The following is a 20,821-nucleotide window of genomic DNA, read 5'->3' as shown; positions in this document are numbered from 1 at the left end:
TAACGCCTCAGAATTTTAAGGATTTTTTTTATTTTTATAAGTAACTTTAGAAAAACAAAACCCGAAAAACTTGTTTTAAAAGCTAGATGATCCTGGGTGGGTTACATGCGAAATGACAACATATAATCAAATTTATCATCAAAGACATCATCAAAAGTAGCGATCATTCAAAAAGGATTTAGGATAATATGGTAGAATATAATTACAACCCAACCATTAAAATTTTCAGAGTTTATAATAATAATGATACCTAAAAAGCAAAAACCCAAAAACATGCATGGTTCCAACTTCCATAAAGGGTCCGTGACTCCATCATCGCATCACATCCACCATTGCTAGCATTCCTCATTTCCTGCCCCATAATACGGGGTCAGCTATGCAAATAGTCAGTAAGTTGAAAACCAAAAATATAGAAGTGCTATGTAGAACATTCACCATACCATACCGTGGTCATAGCAATGATCAATCAATCAATATAACAAAATCATTCAAGAGATACCACAACTACGTGTCATAAGGTGAGAATATAAACATTCACATGTATTAAATATTTAAGAAAAATTTATGTACATAACAGTGATCAATCAATCAATTAATATGACACGATTATTCAAGAATATTACAAACAATAAGGTGAGAATATAAACATTCACATATATTCAATATTCAAGAAGAATTCTCATCAATTTTGTGCATAACAATGATCAATCAATCAATATGACAAGATTATTAAAGTGTATCACAAAAATGTGTCACAAGGTGAGAATATATTTAATATTCAAGAAGATTTTTCACAAATTTTGTGCATGCATCACTTAAGTTTTCACTTTCATTATAATCCTTTGGTACGAAGGGTGCGCCACCAAGGTACTTCGGGGTCTATTATGCCATGCCATCTTAATTATTTGAAGCCATTCAAATGGCTAAGTATCCCAAAGAGACGGTCCGTTCAACTGGCAGAAAATCTCAATGGGCTAACAACAATAGGATATCCCAAAAATTTTAACCACTATAGATGGTTTGAGGTTTATCACCTAAGAGACATCGATAAACCCTGTCTTCCTAACTTTAAGTAGTTGCAGGCTATTGGACGCTCTCGCTCCAAAGAACAATTGAATGATATGTCATATGGTTGCAACTCACACACATTCAATTGCCACTCGAGGTTGTACCACCTACCTCTATAAGTAGGCCGTGTCAATTATGTATACACTCACCCAATTCTTTATTGTGCTAGAACTAAGATATTTAAGTGATGAGGTTAGCATGTGTCAATATATATAAGCATAATAAGTGAGCTCATCCATATAGTATGCATTCATATTTGAACACTCAAGCATAATTTAAATAGCTGTCTGCCTTCATAAGTTTAAAGCAGGCTTAACCGATTGTCAAAACTAAATTTTATCATACAAGGATTCATTACCAACAGAATCACTTGAATTTATCACATATACATACACCATGTGTGTATATATACATATACAATCAGTTTGCTTTAAGGAAGTGAAGGTTATATATATATATATATCTTTTGGTTGATAAAAGAAATTTTTGGGCGGCTGAGCTAGCTCACCTATTGGAGTGTTACAACAAGAGGTGGTCGACCAAGCTCTTAACCATAAAAACCCTTCACAAATTTTATATATATATATATATATATATATATATATATATATATATATATATATATATATATATATCCGGCAAGAGGCAATTTGGGTCTACACCTCACCTTGGGTCCAACATAAGTGTGACCAAATGAGTCCAGTCAGCTTTCAGCTGAGGTTTACACCTGGACTGGGTTCGAGTCCCATCTAGTTTGGTTAGACCTAATCCAAACCAAACATTGACTAAAACTGGTCTGTTCCAACCAGATCAAGTGATAAAGATATTTTAATATATATATTTTTCAATAAATATATACATATGTATATTCAGGCAGACCCTTTTTAATGGTTCAGTTTCATGGACTGCACCCAACTCGGCCCAGCCGAGTGGGTGTGTTTTCCGCTTGGCAGCTGCTCGGTCACTAGAACGAACCTGGGTCTGACCCAAATGGGATCAGATCAGGGTCACGTCAGTCTGGTCAGACCGACCTGGTCTGCCAGACCAACACCAAGTCTTAATAAAAAAAACAGGTTTTAAAAAAAAAAGACAGGATCTGGATCACATTTTTCAAACAGTTTTTTTTTTTTTCATTTACAAGAACAACCGGTTTATAGATTCATATAGAGTTTCTTGAGGAATTCGTGGTAGTCAAAACTGAAGTAAAAACGATGGCTATAAGCTCACGTAAATTTTGCCTAAGACATTGCATTTGATATTTGAAATATATCTACTTATTGTTTCCATTCATAGGTAAGGTTAGAGAATAACTTATTACCAAAGCAAAACGGTGGATAAGGGAACCGAGTTTCCGCATGTGTATCATCTAAAAACATATAGACATAGGCATTTCATCATCATTCATACATGAAAACTATGGATGATATATATATGTCACATGAAAACTATGTATTTTCTTTCAAAACAAGGAATGGCTACTAAAATTTTAAGGATAATCCAAAGCATATGCACATATATATATATATATATATATATATATATATATATACACACATTTTTCTTTTTAATGGAACACTAAAACAAGATACCTCCTTAGCACAAGATTCAACTCCACGGGAAGCTTCTACTTAGAACTAAACTTCATATTTACACATGAATGTTTCTTAGAAAAAAACCCATAAAACGTAAACCATGAAATTAAATGAATCATGTATGTGTGAAATTTAAAAAAACCTTTACCTCTTGCAAAAACATTTAATTCTTACAAAAATACTAGAGAACGCCTCCACAAACATAGAGGTGCCTTGCGACTCCAAGCGAGAGTCAATACTCACTATACAAAACTTTCTCAAAATACTACCCACCAAGATTCAAGCATCTAAACATAGGTTCCCTTCTTCTTTTTTAAACAAGTAGAAAATACTTATTTTTTTCCCTCCACAAACATAGAGGTGTCTCATTGCTGGTGTGTATAAGAACCACACAACCATGGGCCACGGTTGGAGCATTCTACAACTACATAACTATAGATTTGGTTTAGAACAACTTATATTGTTTTTGAAAAAGATAGAGAAAAAGGTGGGAAAGAATGAGATTCTTGTCCTTCAAAAGTATAGAGTGAAGTCCCTAAATGGTTCCTCACCCTATACACTTGAACTTGTAGTGATAAAGCTCCAGTCACTGCACCAAAAAAAAATCTATTTGCCTTGAAGAAGCCCTTCTAAGAGGACTGGGCTAAGGGGAGAGAAGAACTACACAAAATGAGAAGTGGTCTTAAACCCCCTAGGAAGTAGAGATGGAGGGTGGAGATCAAAAAAGAAGAAAATGAATGGTGAGGATCTAATCCAACACCCATTCCAAAAGGAGATCTCCTCACAATATGCTCTACTCTGTCTATTGGGCAAAATATTGGCAGCTTCTCTTTTTATCTAAAAATCTTGCATGATGAGCATATCTCATCGTGCTTCTCTCTTCCCAAGAGCTTGGGAGTGTAGAGGCCTTCCAAATGGGGGCACACTCGAAACTGTTTTCACAAATGGAGGCTTCTATTTAGAATTCAAATTCTCTAAAAGCTCATAAAAGACAAAACTCGTTTTTTTTTAAGTTTCTTAAAAAGAAAATGTAGCACATGGTCAATTACTCATACGTCAAAACCCAAGTTTTTGTCTAAATAAGTTTGATAATTACAATACCGAAGAATTTGTTATAAAGCTTAGGTGAATAAAATTTCTACCATCACCATAGCCTAAAAGAATAGATATTTTGCCATAATTACTAAATTTTGGTAAATCACCATGGCTTGAGTCTTTGGCTTACAAAATAAACCCTAACTTAGGTCCATCTATGAGCCGTGTATCTAAAAGACCATGGATCCATATCAACATAGTTAATATTGCTTCATTTAAAACAACAATTATCTTACCAAAACAAAACAACCATAAAATCGACTAAATTGTAATCAAAGGAAGAATGTCATAATAATTTTGAAATAAGCAACTCCAATCATGATATATCGTAGATATTAACTAGACATTACCTCAATTTCACAAGCTTAATTAGCCACATGAAGAACTTAATCAAATATCAAGGTAATCATATCTTAAAATTACTAGCTAGAACAAACCGAATTTCATGAGAAGAAACCCACTCAATAGTCAGCAAAGCCTCTCTCTTTTTTTTTTCATTAATGTCTCAACCATAATAAAAAAAAAATTGTGGATATTACAACTCCAGCTTGTTTATCCAAGAAACAAAAACTCTTATAAAGCAAACCGAGACACGCACACGCACACAGACAAACTTTGGCAGGCATACAAAGCAAGACGTCCTCCACACAATGACACAAGTGAGGAGAGAAATGCACGTGCACAAAAGAGACACCAGTATACGTGGTTCGGTTCTCAGGAACATACGTCCACAGCTCAACCCCCCTCAATACTCTCTCATATTATTCAGATATGCAGGCTTAGAATAATTATACACGAGGATGCTAAGCACAATGGCAAAAGAAGAGCATGTGGGTCAGATCAGATCTTTGTCCCTATTAACAGATCTAGGTAGCCCCTTACAGAATTCAGGTCAGATCTGGTGCAAATAGATCCGGGTCAGAATCGGACCACTATCTTTCTACATGCAAGAGCAGTAGTGATAAGTCATGCTTAACCCATTTTGACCTGACCTAGTATATCACAAATCCTGGGTCAAATCTTTATCACCAAACCCAGGTCAGGTCAAAATTTGCACCTGCTCTGGCGAAAACAGATGCAGTTGCAGATTGTCCAAACAGTCCCCACCCACGAGGCATTCAAAAATTTCTTAAGATGGCATGAGCTCAGTGCATGGCCAGGACTACCAATTCTGTTGCTTGGACGGTCTGGATCAGCTTGTGCATCATGGATCGGGTGGCGGACTCGAATGCGAACGGCCCGTTATACTCATAAACAAAACCTTAAACCTGGTCGTATGAATTGTGCAGATAAAATGCGAACATCTTGAACACATTTTGAGTATATCAATGATTGTTGAAAGGGGCTGGTATGGTCCAGCTGCACCCGATTAAGCAAAGTCCAGCCACATAATTCATGCTAGAAAAAAATTTGGTGTGCTCAATGTTCAGCCAGCATCATGTACATCACCAAAAGCCAAGTTCATCCAGACTGATGAAAGCTAGAGCGTGTGCTGTTATGCTCCTCAACAAATGACTCTTCCTTTCTACTGCAGAAGTTTCTTTTTAGATGCACAGCATGCATTTCAATTGCAAAGACACAATAATTAACTTCTCACAGCACTTAATGAATGCTTTTTTCCTACATATGCTTTCTTTATGTAATTTGTTAAACTGTTCTCTATTAAGTGGACGGAAGCTGGTTTCCGACACGACATGATGACATAAAATTCTGAACGGTGCTACAACATCTAGTCCACCTCTATCTCATTCATAAAAGCAGAGACATTAGAGAAGAGCAGGCAAATGCTTAGCAATAGAATTAACAAATCAGAGATCTGTATTTACAAGGGTTTACCTTCCAATTATTGGTGGATGCAAAAACCATTTTATCCATGTCCAAAAACAAAAGGAACTAAAAGAAACAGAAAACAACCCAATAAAACAACTAATTTGACAATGGACTAAAGACCCATTGATGACCGAAACTTAGACACCTACGGTTCTCCATTGCAACTCGATCTGAATTCTTCCATTCTTTGAATCAATAAGGTGGTATTTCGCATTGATTCTTCTGTTGCTGACAACATCTGAGAGATTGATATCTACATAACCCAGTGCCTCCTGATAAAAAGACGGAAATACTTCCAAGTAAGATACTAGTGTCCATTTATATGAAAACCATAATAAAAATGTCAACAAATGTAATGCTTGAGACTGTTCAAGAAGAGCCAAGATCATTAGAAAGGAAAAAAGAAGAAAAGAGAATACATCACAAAGAATCAATCTATGAATCAAGTCAAGTAAACCATTGAAAGATTCCAAGACGCATGCACACTAGTATCAGAGGAATAGAGATTCAAGAGAGCACAAACAATAACATGAGGGTTTTGTGCAGTTCACCCACAAAGGGGCCACATCAATCAGCAATGCCGGTAAGCAATGATCCATTATCAACAATGAGATTCCAAAAAATCATAAGATTAAGGATAAAAAACCTTACCTTCTCAATCTAGTGAGAACCCCCAACACTAGCAACCAAAACTCCAGAAAAAAGAGAACACACAATCTGTTTCACATTTGTATACACAATTCAAGAAAGCGCTGTGACGGCAAGCATCCACAGAACACCTTTGGGCCATAAGGTCTAAATGTGAAAAGGTTTACAAGAGAAAACCATCTTTTTCCATCATCTATACAATGAGAAGCCACCTTAAGCAAGAGGACTGACCTTTTTCTAAATGTTACTAATGACCCAATGATCAAAATACTCATATAAAAGGAAAAAGACCTAGCAACCTCAAGAGACAAAAGATTGCTGATTTGATATTACCTAACCCAACAATCTCCATACACCTTGATAGAAAATCATCCACTTGTCATTGGCAAACCATCAAGTTCATCTCAATTTGATACATAGAGAAGACAAAGTGATAATAACTTGAGGTTTGCAGCAATAACTTGGTATATCTACTAGACGACCATTAATTAAAATATGTCCACGGTTAACTAATTGCCTGGCTCCAAGACTAGTTGAAGCCATACCCAATTGAAAAAGGATGTTATCCAAATGCATCTCAAGTAGTTGGAGTAAAACCTGGCCTGTTGAACCGTTTGCTTTTCCAGCTATACAAACATATCAAAGTAGTCGCTCCATCAAACCATAATGAAAACATGAAAACACAAATTCTGTTTTTCTTCTAAATGAAAACGAACTGAATGGAGAGATGCTTCATGATAACTTATCGATTAGGATCTACAGACACTTTAAGACGTGCTAGCAACTAGCTTTCATGACTTGGTCTATTCAATAATGGTAATGGTGCTTGAAGATCCTAACCATTAAGTTATCTGATTTCATGATCATTCTCATTGGCTATGTGTTCATTGATTGAAATCAACAACTTTCGAACTAAGAAACTCAGGATTAAATTCTAAATGATCTACTTCTCATTAATCTTGAAAGGTGCCTAAGATCAAAATGCACATATTGGCTTATGATTAATTTGCGTACAATATGATCTAGTCAACGATATACATTTCTTGGACTTAGGGTCACCCTTATTTTGGAACCACAACATGAGCATCACAACTAAATATCTTCAAATTGAAGTAATCAACAGGAGTTTGAAACTATAATATTATGGATCCTATCTAATGTTGTTAAAGAAGACCTATTGGTGACATAAGTAGTAGACACCACACACAACTTATATTATACACTCGTATTACTCAACGCATATCTAGCATGCGTAATTCATAAATGAGTGTTAAATGTTTTGTTAAGGAATATGAACAACGGTATAGTGTGAAAATATGAGATTAACATATAAAACCTAACATCAAACCATGACAGTATATCATACACCTAACATCAAACCATGACAGTAGATGTAAATTTAGCCACAAAGAACTTAGTTATTGTATTGTGGAATAATTAAAGATTGATAAAATTGATTAAATACTTAGTATCAAGAGCATTTACATTATTATGCCATAAAATAAGTTTGTTTGCATGTGCACACAGTGTTCTGGCCAATGAATGGAAACTCTAAATAAAGTAAAGTAAAAAGGTAAAGAAGACATGAGAGGGATCCCCAACATGAAAAGAGATCTGATATTTTTTTATGACATAAGAAGCGATCCAATACAATTAGCCAGAATCCTATATATTCCCAAACCTATACCATGTGCTTGAAGTTAGACTATTGGATTTAATTCCTGAATTAGTTATACTTGTCAAATTATGTGTTGAAAACTACGTTTCTATAAGCTAAGTAACCAGTGAAGCTATGGTTCTCTTTACTGATCCAACTGTGATTTGCATCTTTTTATGAGACAGCGTGCAAAATACAACACTCCCAGTGTGGATGCTATTGAGAAAGCAAGAACAGTTCAACTGTTACAGTTGTATAGACTGCAGTGAAATAACCCTAATGTAACTAATAGCATAAGCTGGACTAACCAACTTTGCAGCAGAAAACTTTCAAAAGAATAAACATATGCTTCAGAAATCTTGTTGTAAAAAAAAAAAAATGCACCTCAGGCTTGCGCCTTGAGGCACAGAGGGCCGCGCCTCAAGGCGAGGCGCGCCTTTTGCGCCTCAAGGCGCGTTTTTGATAACACTAGTAATACATATATATACATGTACAACTTAACACTCCTTAAACTTACGATGTGATATAGCAAAAGTTTGGAAATACAAAAAAGAATCAATGGAGAGGATCCAAGTCTTCAAGTGTTTTTATTGAGAGTTTCCATCTTTATGACACAACAGATAATTTTGCAAATATAAGTCTTTAAATGTCTTCATTGGTGATCATCCCCAAATGCCTTCATCGGCTATCTCCATCTTTATGATATGATGTATCAAAAATATTCCCTTCTCAATCCATCGTATCTTTAAGAACATGCAAAGAGAACAAAACACAGATTCCAACTACAAAAAAAGAAGATATCTTAACCAAATAGTTATATAGTTTAAAAAAAATTAATATGTATATTTTGAACAAAAATAACACTCAAATAGAACAAAGTAATAACTTTAAGATTTTTAGAAACATTAGCAACAATTCAAGCAAGATAAGAGGAGCATACCTCAAATATAAAATTTATAAAAATAATTTTAGACAAGCATAAGCCCATAATCAACATATTTTTCAAGAAAATATAAATATTGATTACAAGAGAATTTAATCACTTAAAAAACATTTAAATTATCAAGAAGAGATAAACAATCATATACTAATAATATCCCAATTTTTTAGAAAAACACTTCAAATAGAACAAATCATCAATTTATACTAAAAATAACATGCATATAAAGTATAACACTTCAAAAAAGAACCCTAAAAGAGGACTTAATTAAATTTATGCATACAACAATGTGGACAAGATAATCAATTAGAAGCATATATATATATATATATATATATATATATATATATATATATATATATATATATATAATGCACATAATAATGAATGAGATCAATCTCATAAATCACAACCCATTAAAATTCACTCACACATCCTAGAATGAGTTCAAGTACAGAGGACCAAATAACAATTTTAAAACATATATATGTTACGAATGAAATGCATGAAATTTTATCAATAAACATTTTTTCATACAAGGAAAAACTAATAAAAGTTTATTCATGGAAAGATTTAAAAAAATCCGACATAACAAAGGGAATGATATATGCAAATCAACACCAATTTGCGAAAGATGTGAAGAGATTTAAATCCCACAAATATCAAAAAATGATATTTTGCAAATCTCAACAATAGTTCGACCACCACAAGCAATCACCTCACTAGGCCTCTAAACCTCAAAAATCAAGTATATCAGCGACCAGAACAAGAGCATAGATATAATGTCACTAAAGGGACAAAGATATACCCGAATGTGTGTATAAACATCTTTTGTCTACATATAATGACACTCAAAACAAGTGTATCAACGACTATAACAAGAGCATAATCACAATGCCAACGATGAGCTAAAATCACACACGAAGATGTGAATAAACATCGTTTGTCTACATATAATGACACTAAAAAATTAAGTGTATCAGCGCTATATCAAGAGTATAATCACAATGCCAACAATGGGCTAAAAACACACACGAAGGTATGAACAAACATCTCTTATCTACATATAATGACACTTAAATGATAGGTACAATAGGAGCAACACACGAGGTAAGAGAACTTGTAATAAAAATAAACTAATGTCATCAAGAAGAATAAAATTATCAATTTTAACAATCTTTCGGAACACCATGATTTCAAAATAGATAATCATCACAGATAAACATAATTATAAGCATCCGTAATAACAATGGCCAAACAAACAAATGAATGATACAACATACCCACAAAATCAAAGATCAAAACAACCGTCAGTTAGAGCCAAACTATAAACTGACAATCTAAACTGACAAAAAATTGAGGTGCACATAACTCACCCCTACAAACAACTTTGGTTCAACAACAACAAGGCCAACAATAAATGATGCATCATATAAAAATTTGTGATAGACAAAAAAAATGCTATAAGAAGGCAATACATACTTACGAAAATCAGTTTCCAAATAAGTGAGTTCATATACACGAACCAATTTGAAAAAACAAAGTGAAAACTTTAGAATGAGTATAGTGCAATCATATGCATAACAAGATATCAAATGATGCAAACATATGCAATTATATGTATGGTCAATATAAGCAAGTCTACCATGAGACAACAATGGCATACAACAATAAAGATGGCCAAAAAAATATGTAGAGATTTTTAAAAAACCATATGGAAAACCAAGAGTATACATAAGTACAACTAATCATGAATACTCTCAAAGAGATCAAAATTCATGTATATGCAATAATCTAATAACTTTAAAGCCATAAAAAATTATGAAGGAACACATAAGATATGCATATGAACACCATGATTTCACATAAGATATTAACATACCCAAAATATATTTTGACTTATCATGCTTAGACAAGATCTAATAAAATAATAGGTCACTTAAAAAAAGGTTTTTATGTAAAACCCACAAAAAAAATAAAAATAAAATTATTTGGACCCGAGCCGAACCCAGACCCGTCCTGGATCCGTCAGGTGTTAGTCGGCTGTGTGCTTATAAAAGCACATAGCGGCAAGGGGGGGAGGTTTCTCGAAACCTCCTTCCCCTCTGTTCTCCCGTTTTCTCTCTCTCTGCACCCTCGCCACCGCCTCTCGCTCTCTCGGTACCCGACCCTCTCTCCCACTCTCCTTGTGTTTGTTGAGCAGCGGCCTCCGGCGACGCTAGCACGCCGACGACCCTCCAGGTACGCACCTCCTCCTCCTCTCCTTCGTTCATTTTTCTCTCCCTCACCTTTCTGTTGCGCAAAGAGGGGGGCTGAGCCGCCTCCCTGCTGCCCTAAATCGCAAGGGAGGGGCAGAGCCCCCTCCCTGCGACTCCTTTTAGCTAGAGAGGGGTTGAGCCCCTCCCTGTGCCGTATTTTGAAAGTGAGGGGCCGAGCCCCCTCACGGTGGCCTCTGTTTGCAGGGGAGGGGTCGAGCCCCTCCCTACACCCTTGTAGGCAAGGGAGGGGCCAAGCCCCTTCCTTGTGTCGCCTTTCGGCAAGGGAGGGGCCGAGCCCTCCCTGTGCTCCCTGCAACCAAGGGAGGGGTCGAACCCCCTCCCTGCACCACCTTTAGCAGGGGAGGGGCCCAGCCTCCTTAATGCTCCCTGCGTACCCTTTGGCAGGGATGGGGCCAAGCCCCTCCTTGTGCACTCGTTTTGCAGAGGAGGGGCCGAGCCCCCTCCCTGCACCCTTAGTTTAGCAGGGGAGGGGTCGAGCCCCCTCCCTGTGCCTTCTTCTTCTAGTAGGCAGGGGCATCGCCCCTGCCTCCACTAACTTTGGCAGGCAGGGGTGAAGCCCCCTGCCTCCCCCTTTGTGATCGACGGCCAGGGGTCTCGCCCCTACCTCCTTGCTCCTTCGGCAGGCAGGGGTGAAGCCCCCTTCCTCCCTTGTTTTTGTCACCTTGTCAGGCAGGGGCACAACCCCTGCCTACTCTCGCTTTCGAAAGGCAGGGGCGCAACTCCTGCCTTTGTCCGATTTTTCGAAAGGCAGGGGCGCAACCCCTGCCTCTGTATGAACCATCGTTAGGCAGGGGTGCAAACCCATGCCTCCCCGTTTTACGTGTTCAGCAGGTTAGCAGGGGCACGATGCCCCTACATCTGCTTCTTTCACGTCAGGACAACGGCAACGCCCCTGTCCTCTCTACCTTTCTGATTGAGATAGCATGTTGACGTCTCGCTTTTGCAACTCGTACGATGGATCCCGCTCGCGCCCGCGACCCGGGCCGTCAATCGCTTATAGTCGCAGAGCGCAACTCTCCAAAGTAGGAAAAAATTGCACGGAGGACTTGGACAATTGAATTGAGTTCAATTAACTAAAAAGGATAATTAAATAAATATATATATATATATATATATATATTTATACGAGTACGTATTTAACTTAAGGACGCGGTTTCGCGATCCTTGTCCTTTACTTTCTGTCGTGTCTTTACTTTGCCATCACGCTTTGCGCCCAGACTCCTGCTTTTGCAAATGTTTCGTTTTTGCCTAGCCATTACAAATGACACTCAAGTTTTCGCTCATTGCATGTTCTATAAAAGGCATCTTCGTGGAGGATGCAAGAGGCATTTAGTACTCTCCCTCTTACCACAAGAGTTGAGTCAGGAGCTTAACGATACATCATCGTCTAAGAAGAGGGATTCCTAGCAGGGATCCTGGGTTTTAGAGTGAGCAGTCCTGCAAAGTAGACTTGAGAATTTTGGGAGCTGCGCAAAAGTATCAAAGACTGCCCAAATTGAAGTATTTGAAAGGATGTGATTGGCTGGTTTTGTTCGTCTATTCGACATATCTCGGGAAACCCCGAATTGGGGCTTGAGCGAACTTCATAGCGAGGGTTCTGTTGAGAAACCCGTATCCCATTCATTGAGTCATGCGAGGCATGTAGATACCACGATAGCGGATGAGATTCTAGAAAATTGCATGTCAAATGTTGGCACAAGCTGTTAGTTGTTTCAAAAGATAAATAATGTCAAAAGTAAAGTTTGAGAAACATTACATCTTTGTGAAACACTTTTGTTGAGGCTCCTATTGAGGAACTATACCCTTTTCATCCTAGAGTACTTGTAGTCATGCACTACACGCTAGTACTTGTTAAAGTATATATATATATATATAAGTATATATATACATATTTCCTTTTTTGTTTTCTTTTTCTCCAAATACCTGATAGGGGTATTTTGGTAAATCCCCATGTAATCCTTCCCCTTTTCCTTTTCTCTTCTTTTTTACTTTTTCTTTTTTTCTTTTTTGTTTTGCATATTGTAAGACTACAAGGGGCCCCACTCATCTTGTCGTTGGGGCCTCAACAGTCATATTTATGACCGTTGGGGCTCCTAACGACTAGATGGGAGCCCCCTTGTGGTCCCTCCTCTTTGGTTTCCTCCTCTATAAATAGAGGAGGCTTTCTCTTGTATTTGCAAGGGTTTTTCACCCTCTTCTTTCTTTCTTCAATAATATCCTACTTATGACTTTTAGTCATTTTTCCCTTTAGTGGGTTTTGTATACACTTTTAGTGTTTGTGTTCTTGGCTCTTGAGATCACTCTTCAAGAGTGGTTTGCTTTATTGGTGCTTCCGCCCTTTTTCATTACAGTACTGCGATGATCGGATGAGACGGTCGTGCGACCTCGAACGGTGCTAAATGCACAATGTTGTAAACAAATAAACATGGGATCGCCTTCACAGGTAAGATGCCCATTTAGTCAAAAGACCAGAGCATATAGAATGAGCCGTCAGTTAATTTATCAATGACACACTCATTCGCTTCTTGTAGTCTGTCAAGAGAGAGGACAGAGCGATACACACTCCAATGGACAGGTTGTTAATAACCACCCCACGGGCAAAGATCCGACCTCCCCAGTCATTGGAGTTAGAGGAAGGGACTACCAGACATTATCCTAGGTAGTAGATCCCATGGACTTCTACAGAAGTTGGATGCATCCGTTGCCAAGTACCTGCCTTTGGGGAATCCTCTCTCGGCTAAAGTCGTCTCCTTAGGAGCGGACTCAACTAGTTATTCGGGTTATTGAAAATACATAGAATAACAGACGCCCGAACTAGTCTCAGTTGTTTCTACGATTTGTCTGCTCATACCCGCAGGCCAGTAATATCGAAACATAAGTCTGTTCACACTGATTGATGGATCATAAAACTTGCTAGTTGCGTGATAGTTCACAACTTATGATCAAATGAATCGTCATGTTGCGTTTGACAGTTGCACTGCTTACTTGCTTTGAACAGCTTACCTAAATAACTATTGATCTGCTTTAAACTGCTTAGCATGCTGAATTAAATTATCTTAATTCAGTTTCCTGTAGTCTCTGTGCACCTACTAGTTTTTCGCAAAACTAACACATTCTATGGGTACAAGTGATGATTAGGTATACCACGGGCGATGGCACGATGACAAGATGACTTCAAGATTTCCTTTTTCCTGCTCTTAGCTCGCGTCCTGGACGTTTTTGGGTTTTGTCACGAATTTTCCTTTGGATATCCGAATTTTGTACTTTTTGGTTCTTTTAGCTAACGTGCCCAAAGTTGTCAGCTTGCCTTTCTAAATTCAACAAAAGAATTATCTTCCGTTGATTACATAAACAAACTCTGAAAGGAAATAGATTTTCTTCTAGTCTCTTGCATGTTTTCTTAAAGGTTTGCAAGTTTGAAATTTTGGGGCGTTACATTTTAAGATAAAACTTTAATTTCAATTTAATTTGAGACCATAAAACAATACCCAAAATGTCTATTTTTTTAACCCAAAATACCAAAACAATTTTGAAATGGCACATAATCATTAATGATACATAAAACATGCATAGACATATGTCCATAACTAATAAATATGAAGATGATATGCCGATAGAGAAATCTCATGGTAGCATACAAAACATCCATGGCATGACTAATGGACTTAAAATTATGATGACTCAAGATATAAAATATACAATAATTTAAAATTCTTAATGAGCACATCTCAATGAAAACACTAAATAGAATTCAAAGAACATATTTTGACACTTGCATAAAGTCACCAATAATCATAATGATGTCCAAGAAACCCAATATATATACGTATATGAGATCATAAAATTATATATTTTTTGTATTAAAAATAACGATGACATGGAGAACTTACCATAAGGAGTCAAAAGAAACAAACACAAGAGCCATTAAAATAATATTTCATTAAAAGACATTTCACAAAACTCTAATTCCAATTGATTCAAAAAACACATTTTACATACCCAATAAATAACCATAATATTATAAACAAATTTTGAAAAGAAAAGAAAGGAAATATATATTATAAATACATTTTTCTAATTAAACAAGAGATATGTACCAAAATATGAGAGTCCAAGTTATATATATATATATATATCAATCCAAAATTTTCTTTCAAAGCACGAACTCGAACAAGATACCAAGATCAAGAATCTCTCGCTCTGATATCATGTCACGGAATATGAAAAAACAAAAGCAAAAACCACAAACGGCTTACAATAACACAAACACAATGTCCACATGCACAAGTCCACCATGGGATAATACAAGGTGCCAACATCGGCAATACAAACATCCATTAAGGGCAATAGCATGCATTAAAGCACAAAATCAAGAATAAAATAAACATTTTATTCATAATATACACACAAAGTGAGTTAGAATGTTTTAGAAGAGGCCCCTGCCTCCTAGGATTTTCTAGCAGAGGCCTCGCCCCTGCTCCGGTTATCCTTTCAGCGCAGTCAAGTCGTCAGGGGCAAGACCCCTGCCTGCTTTGATTTTCAGCAGGCAAGGGCCGAGACCCTACCTTCTCGGATTTTTTCGGTAGGGGCGAGCCCCTACCTCATTTACGCATTCAGCAGGCAGAGGCGAGCCCCCCTGCTGCATTTAGGTTTCTGGCAAAAAAGCTTCGCCCCTTGCCCCCTTTTCGTTTTCTCAGACCGACAGGGGCATATCCCCTGCCCCTTATCTTTCTTTCATTCTGTTTTTACCATGCTAACAATTTATTTTTTGTAGCTTGCACAACGGAGCTCGCTCACGGCCCGAGACCTTTAGCTCGTACACCCAAGACGTGCGCAACCCCCGAAACCCCCAAGGTAGGGGAAAGTTGCATAAAGAACAATGGACAAACTTAAATTAAGTAATTACAACCTAAAATGGGAAAAGAAAGGACTAAGGACAATATACGTATATCTATATATGTATGAATTTAACTCTAGGATGCAGTTTTGCGATCCTTGTCCTTTTACTTTCCTGTTTTTTATTGTTTTCTGTCGTCGCCGCGCTTAATGTGCCTAGATTTTTCTTTCTGCATTTATTTTCTTGTCTTTTACTGCTTTCTGTTGCCGCCGCGCTTTATATGCTCAAGCTTTTCCTTGTTGTATTTATTTTTCTGTCTCTACTGCTTTCTACTGTTCTTGTCATTTCTTTGCCATTACACTTGATGTGCACAAGCTCTTTTCGCATTTAGTTCCTGTCTTTACATTCCTGTTTTACTTGTCTTTACTTTCCTGACTTTACCGTTGCTTGTTGCCGCATTGCTTTTGTACTGTTATTTTCCACCTCTTTTCTTGCTGCCCTACCTTGGGCATAGACTTGCTTCTTGTAACTCCTCCCATGCAAGACTCGCAGGGACACCTACCAATTTCGCTCTTTTCAAGAAAGACGTAAAGTTGCGTACATGTGCTTTAGTCTCGAGAAGAGAGTTTCCGTACAGGACTTCAACTTCTCGAGCACAGTTGAGCAGGTTCTAGCATTTGGCCCCACCCCGAGTCGATGCACTTGGGAGAAATATGTCAGATCTGTGGCGATCGTAGAACACGTATGATGTTATCTGTTTCGCAAAGTTTTAGCATGTCAGACTTACCTGTTGTACATTATATTGTTGCAAAACTTTGTGCTAGATTGTCTTCGAGAAACCTACACCCCTCTCATCGTGGTTGTACTTTTAGACATGTACGTTGCGTACTACGATGAGTAGGATGAGAGGTCTATGATTACCTCGAACGTGCAATGGCACGTGATTGAAATTATATAATGGTGATGTTTTCACCCTCATAAGTTGACCTCTATCATCGTGGTTGTACTTTTAGACAGGTACGTTACGTACTACGATGAGTAGGATGAGAGGTCTATGATTACCTCGAACGTGCAATGACACATAATTGAAATCACATAATGGTGTTGTTTTTGTGAGATTTTCCCTCTGAACTTGTTTTGTGAGAAGAGAAAGAAAAAGAAGAATAGAGGTTGCGGCTGTCACGATTTCAATAATGAAATAGTGACCTAGAACCATGTATTAATATGTGTTAGTGTACAATATGGGTCCGGGTTTGGTATAACATCCAGACCCAGAATGAAATAAAGACTATACATAATATGGACCCGGGTCTGATATGATATCCAGACCCAAAAAATACAATAAACACACTTTTTTCACCTCCCCTCAAGTTGATCATGGTCTTGAACCATGAACAACTTGCCTTTAAGCATCCAAAAGCGATCTTTTGTCAAGCCCTTTGTAAATATATCTGCAACTTGTCTTTCAGTATTAACAAACTCAGGCTCGACCTCTTTTTCTTCAACTTTTTGTCTTACAAAATGTTGGTCGATCTCAATATGCTTAGCACGACTATGATGTACTGGATTGAATGACATGTTGAGAGCACTTTGATTGTCACACAACAAGGTAAACCGAGAGATCGTTTCTCCCACTTCAGTTAGTAGATGCCTGACCCAGGTGACTTCGGCAGTAGCGGCAGCCATGGATCTATACTCAGCCTCAGTGCTTTATCTAGTAACAACCTTTGTTTTCTACTACTCCAAGAGACTAAGTTTCTTCCAATAAAGACACAATATCCTGATGTAGATATTCGTTCATCAGGATCCCCTGCCCAGTCTGCATCACAATATATAATAAGTTCACGCACATCCTTGCCAGACGACTGTGGAGAATATATCAACCCGTCCCCAATGGTCCCTTTTAGATATCTGAGTATCCTCTTAACCGCCTCCCTATGTCCAGTACGTGGTGCATGCATAAACTAAGACACTTGATTGACTGAATAAACAATATCAGGACCAGTGAATGTGAGATATTATAACATCACTATTAGACTGCGATACCTGGTGGGGTCCTTGTGAAAGTATCTCCAACAAGATACTAATATCAAGACCTTAATATTCTTGATATTGAACCCACCACGAAAGCACAATAAGAACACTTTAGAACGCTTGTGCACAAAAAGCACAACCCACAAATAACTCACAAATGCACAAAGGCATAAAAAATAATGGAATCAATTTATTGAGAACTTGGGCTTTGACTCAAAGTCATGAGAAAATACAAAGGGGAGAGCCCCTATTTATAACACCACAAGAGGGGCCTTGGAGGGGCTCCACCCATAGTCGTTGGAGCCCCTCCAACGGTCACAAATGTGTCCGTTGGAGAGGGCCCAACGACTATGTTGGTGGGCCCCCCAAGGTACCTTTTTGGTACACATACAAATAGAAATGAAAAAAACAAAAATAAAAATAATTACAATCACATCCATAAAGTGAATGTGCGCAAAAATAGAGGAAAAGACTAAACTACCCTTATGACTAAACAAATAGAAATATATATTTTATATATATATTTGAGTAGATACATATACATATATATTAATATATGTATATGTATTACCATATATATATATATAAAATATATATATTACATTATATGATTATGTACATAATTTAACACCCCCCCTCAAACTTAGGGCAGGATGACCGAGAGTTTGCTAAGAAGGAAGTTGAAGCGCGGAGCACACAAGGCTTTAGTGAAGAAGTCCGCCAACTGATACTCGGACGTGACATATGGAAGGTCAATGATTCCTTGGAGATACGCCTCCCGAACATAGTGACAGTCCATCTCTATATGTTTGGTCCGCTCATGAAAAGTGTGATTTTTAGCAATATAAATCGCACTTTTGTTGTCACAGCAAAGCTTGGTAGGCCCTTCAATTTTGATTCCCATATCTTCCAGCAACTGATGAATCCAAACAATTTCCATGGTAGTAGTCGCCATGGCACGATATTCAGCTTCAGTTGATGATAGAGATACCTTTTGCTGCTTCTTGCATCTCCATGAGATCAATGAGTCCCCTAAGAATACACAAAAACCAGTGATAGAGTGACGGTTATTTGGGTCACCTCCCCAATCAGAGTCAGTATAAGCAATTAATTTTAACTCAGAAAAGGAAGACAGAAAAACTCCCTTATTAATAGTGTGCTTTAGGTATCTCACGACACGCAAGATAGCACCCATGTGAACAGAAGTTGGTGCATGCTGAAATTGACTTGCCGTATGCACCGCATGTGAGATATCTGGTCTGGTGATACTTAGATACATCAACGAGCCTACTAGTTGCCTGTAGGGAGTAGGATCGGAGAGAGGAACACCATCATCAATCTTCATTTTTGCTCCTACTATAGCAGGAGTTTCACAAACTTTATCATCTGTAATACCTGACCTGTCAATAATCTCAGATGCAAGCTTAGTTTGAGACAAAAAATACCCTCTATGAGAGTATGCAACCTCAATACCCAAAAAATAAGTTAAGAAACCCAAGTCAGACATTTCAAACTTATCCTTTAACATGGATTTTATGCTTTTAATCCCTTTAGAATCACTCCCAGTAATAAGCATGTCATCCACATATAGCAACAGAATAACAATCCCTACATTAGACTTTCTAACAAACAAAGCAGTATCAGTAAAGCATGATGAAAAACCATTATCTAACATCACAGAGTTAAACCTATCATACCAAGCTTTGGGAGCTTGTTTTAAACCATACACTGTTTTCCAAAGACGAAGCACTTTCCCTTTAGGATACTCCATTCCAGGAGGAGCATCCATATATACTTCTTCGTTTAGATCTCCGTTTAAAAACGCATTCTTAACATCCATCTGATAGATGTTCCATTTATTTATTGAAGCAACGGTTATAAGACATCAGACGGTGACCATCCGAGCAACGGGGGCAAAAGTCTCCTCATAATCAATCCCATATTTTTGACCATATCCTTTTGCAACTAAGCGGGCCTTATATCTCTCAAGAGACCCATCACTCTTAGTTTTGACTTTAAACACCCATCTACACCCTATTGCTTTCTTATCTTTAGGAAGGTCTTGAAACTCCCAGGTTTTTGCTTTCTTTAGGGCTTCAAGTTCATTATTCATAGCAACTATCCATTCTGGGTATTTTCGTGCTTCCTCAAAATCCCTAGGTTCTATGTATGAGTGAATGGCGCTTAGACAGGCTCTATATTTTGGTGAAAAAGACTCATATGAGATGAACCTAGAAGGGGGTTTTCTTGATCTTTCGGTCCTACGAAGATTTCCTTCACTTGAAGGGGTAGACTCACTATCATATCTTTCGAGGGCACTTCTAAAAGTACTCCTATCTCTATGAGAGTAGGTTATAGGATCTCTATGTGGTTCTTCATTAATGGGTTGATCAGTATGAGTTTCATCATTTTGATTTGTTTCATCATCGCTAGTATCATCATCTTCAGTTAATAAATCAAACAGAAAAGAATAATCTATATTCTCATCATTAGTTTCAAGTTTTTCGAAACCACTAACATTTTCCAAGAAGCTTACATTTCTGGAAACATAAAGTTTATCACTCTTAACATCATAACAGCGAAAACCTTTATGAGTTTCAGAGTAACCAAGAAAGGCACAAGGAATGACCTTAGGGGAGAGTTTGTCATTTTTATCAGTAAGGACAAAACATTTACATCCAAAAACCCTTAACCTGCTATAATCAGGTTCTTTTTCGTATAATTTTTCAAACGGGGAAATCTTGTTCAAGTTTTTAGATGGAAGTCTATTTATGAGATAGACAGAAGTAAGAGCGGCCTCCGCCCAAAGTTTTTTCGGTATATTTTAAGAAATGAGCAAAG

The 20,821-nt window shown here is 37.5% G+C and overlaps 1 protein-coding gene across 1 annotated transcript in view; it reads right to left on the bottom strand.

The window, feature by feature from the left end:
- Window positions 1–5,521: 5,521 nt before the first annotated feature.
- The window catches only part of LOC149835929 (synaptotagmin-2-like), a 59,504-nt gene continuing 44,204 nt past the window's right edge, over window positions 5,522–20,821 (bottom strand). Inside the window, exon 12 of the mRNA XM_090010719.1 lies at window positions 5,522–5,857. Within this exon, the coding sequence (XP_089866845.1) occupies window positions 5,723–5,857 (135 nt within the window). The 3' untranslated portion in view covers window positions 5,522–5,722. The remainder of the gene's footprint in view (window positions 5,858–20,821) is intronic.

Source organism: Nuphar pumila, chromosome 6, assembly GCF_984573655.1.
Source record: "Nuphar pumila chromosome 6, dmNupPumi1.hap1.1, whole genome shotgun sequence".
NCBI classification, from domain to species: Eukaryota; Viridiplantae; Streptophyta; class Magnoliopsida; order Nymphaeales; family Nymphaeaceae; genus Nuphar; species Nuphar pumila.
The sequence above is the reverse complement of the archived record's forward strand: the minus strand, read 5'-3'. Positions and strand labels throughout refer to the sequence as shown.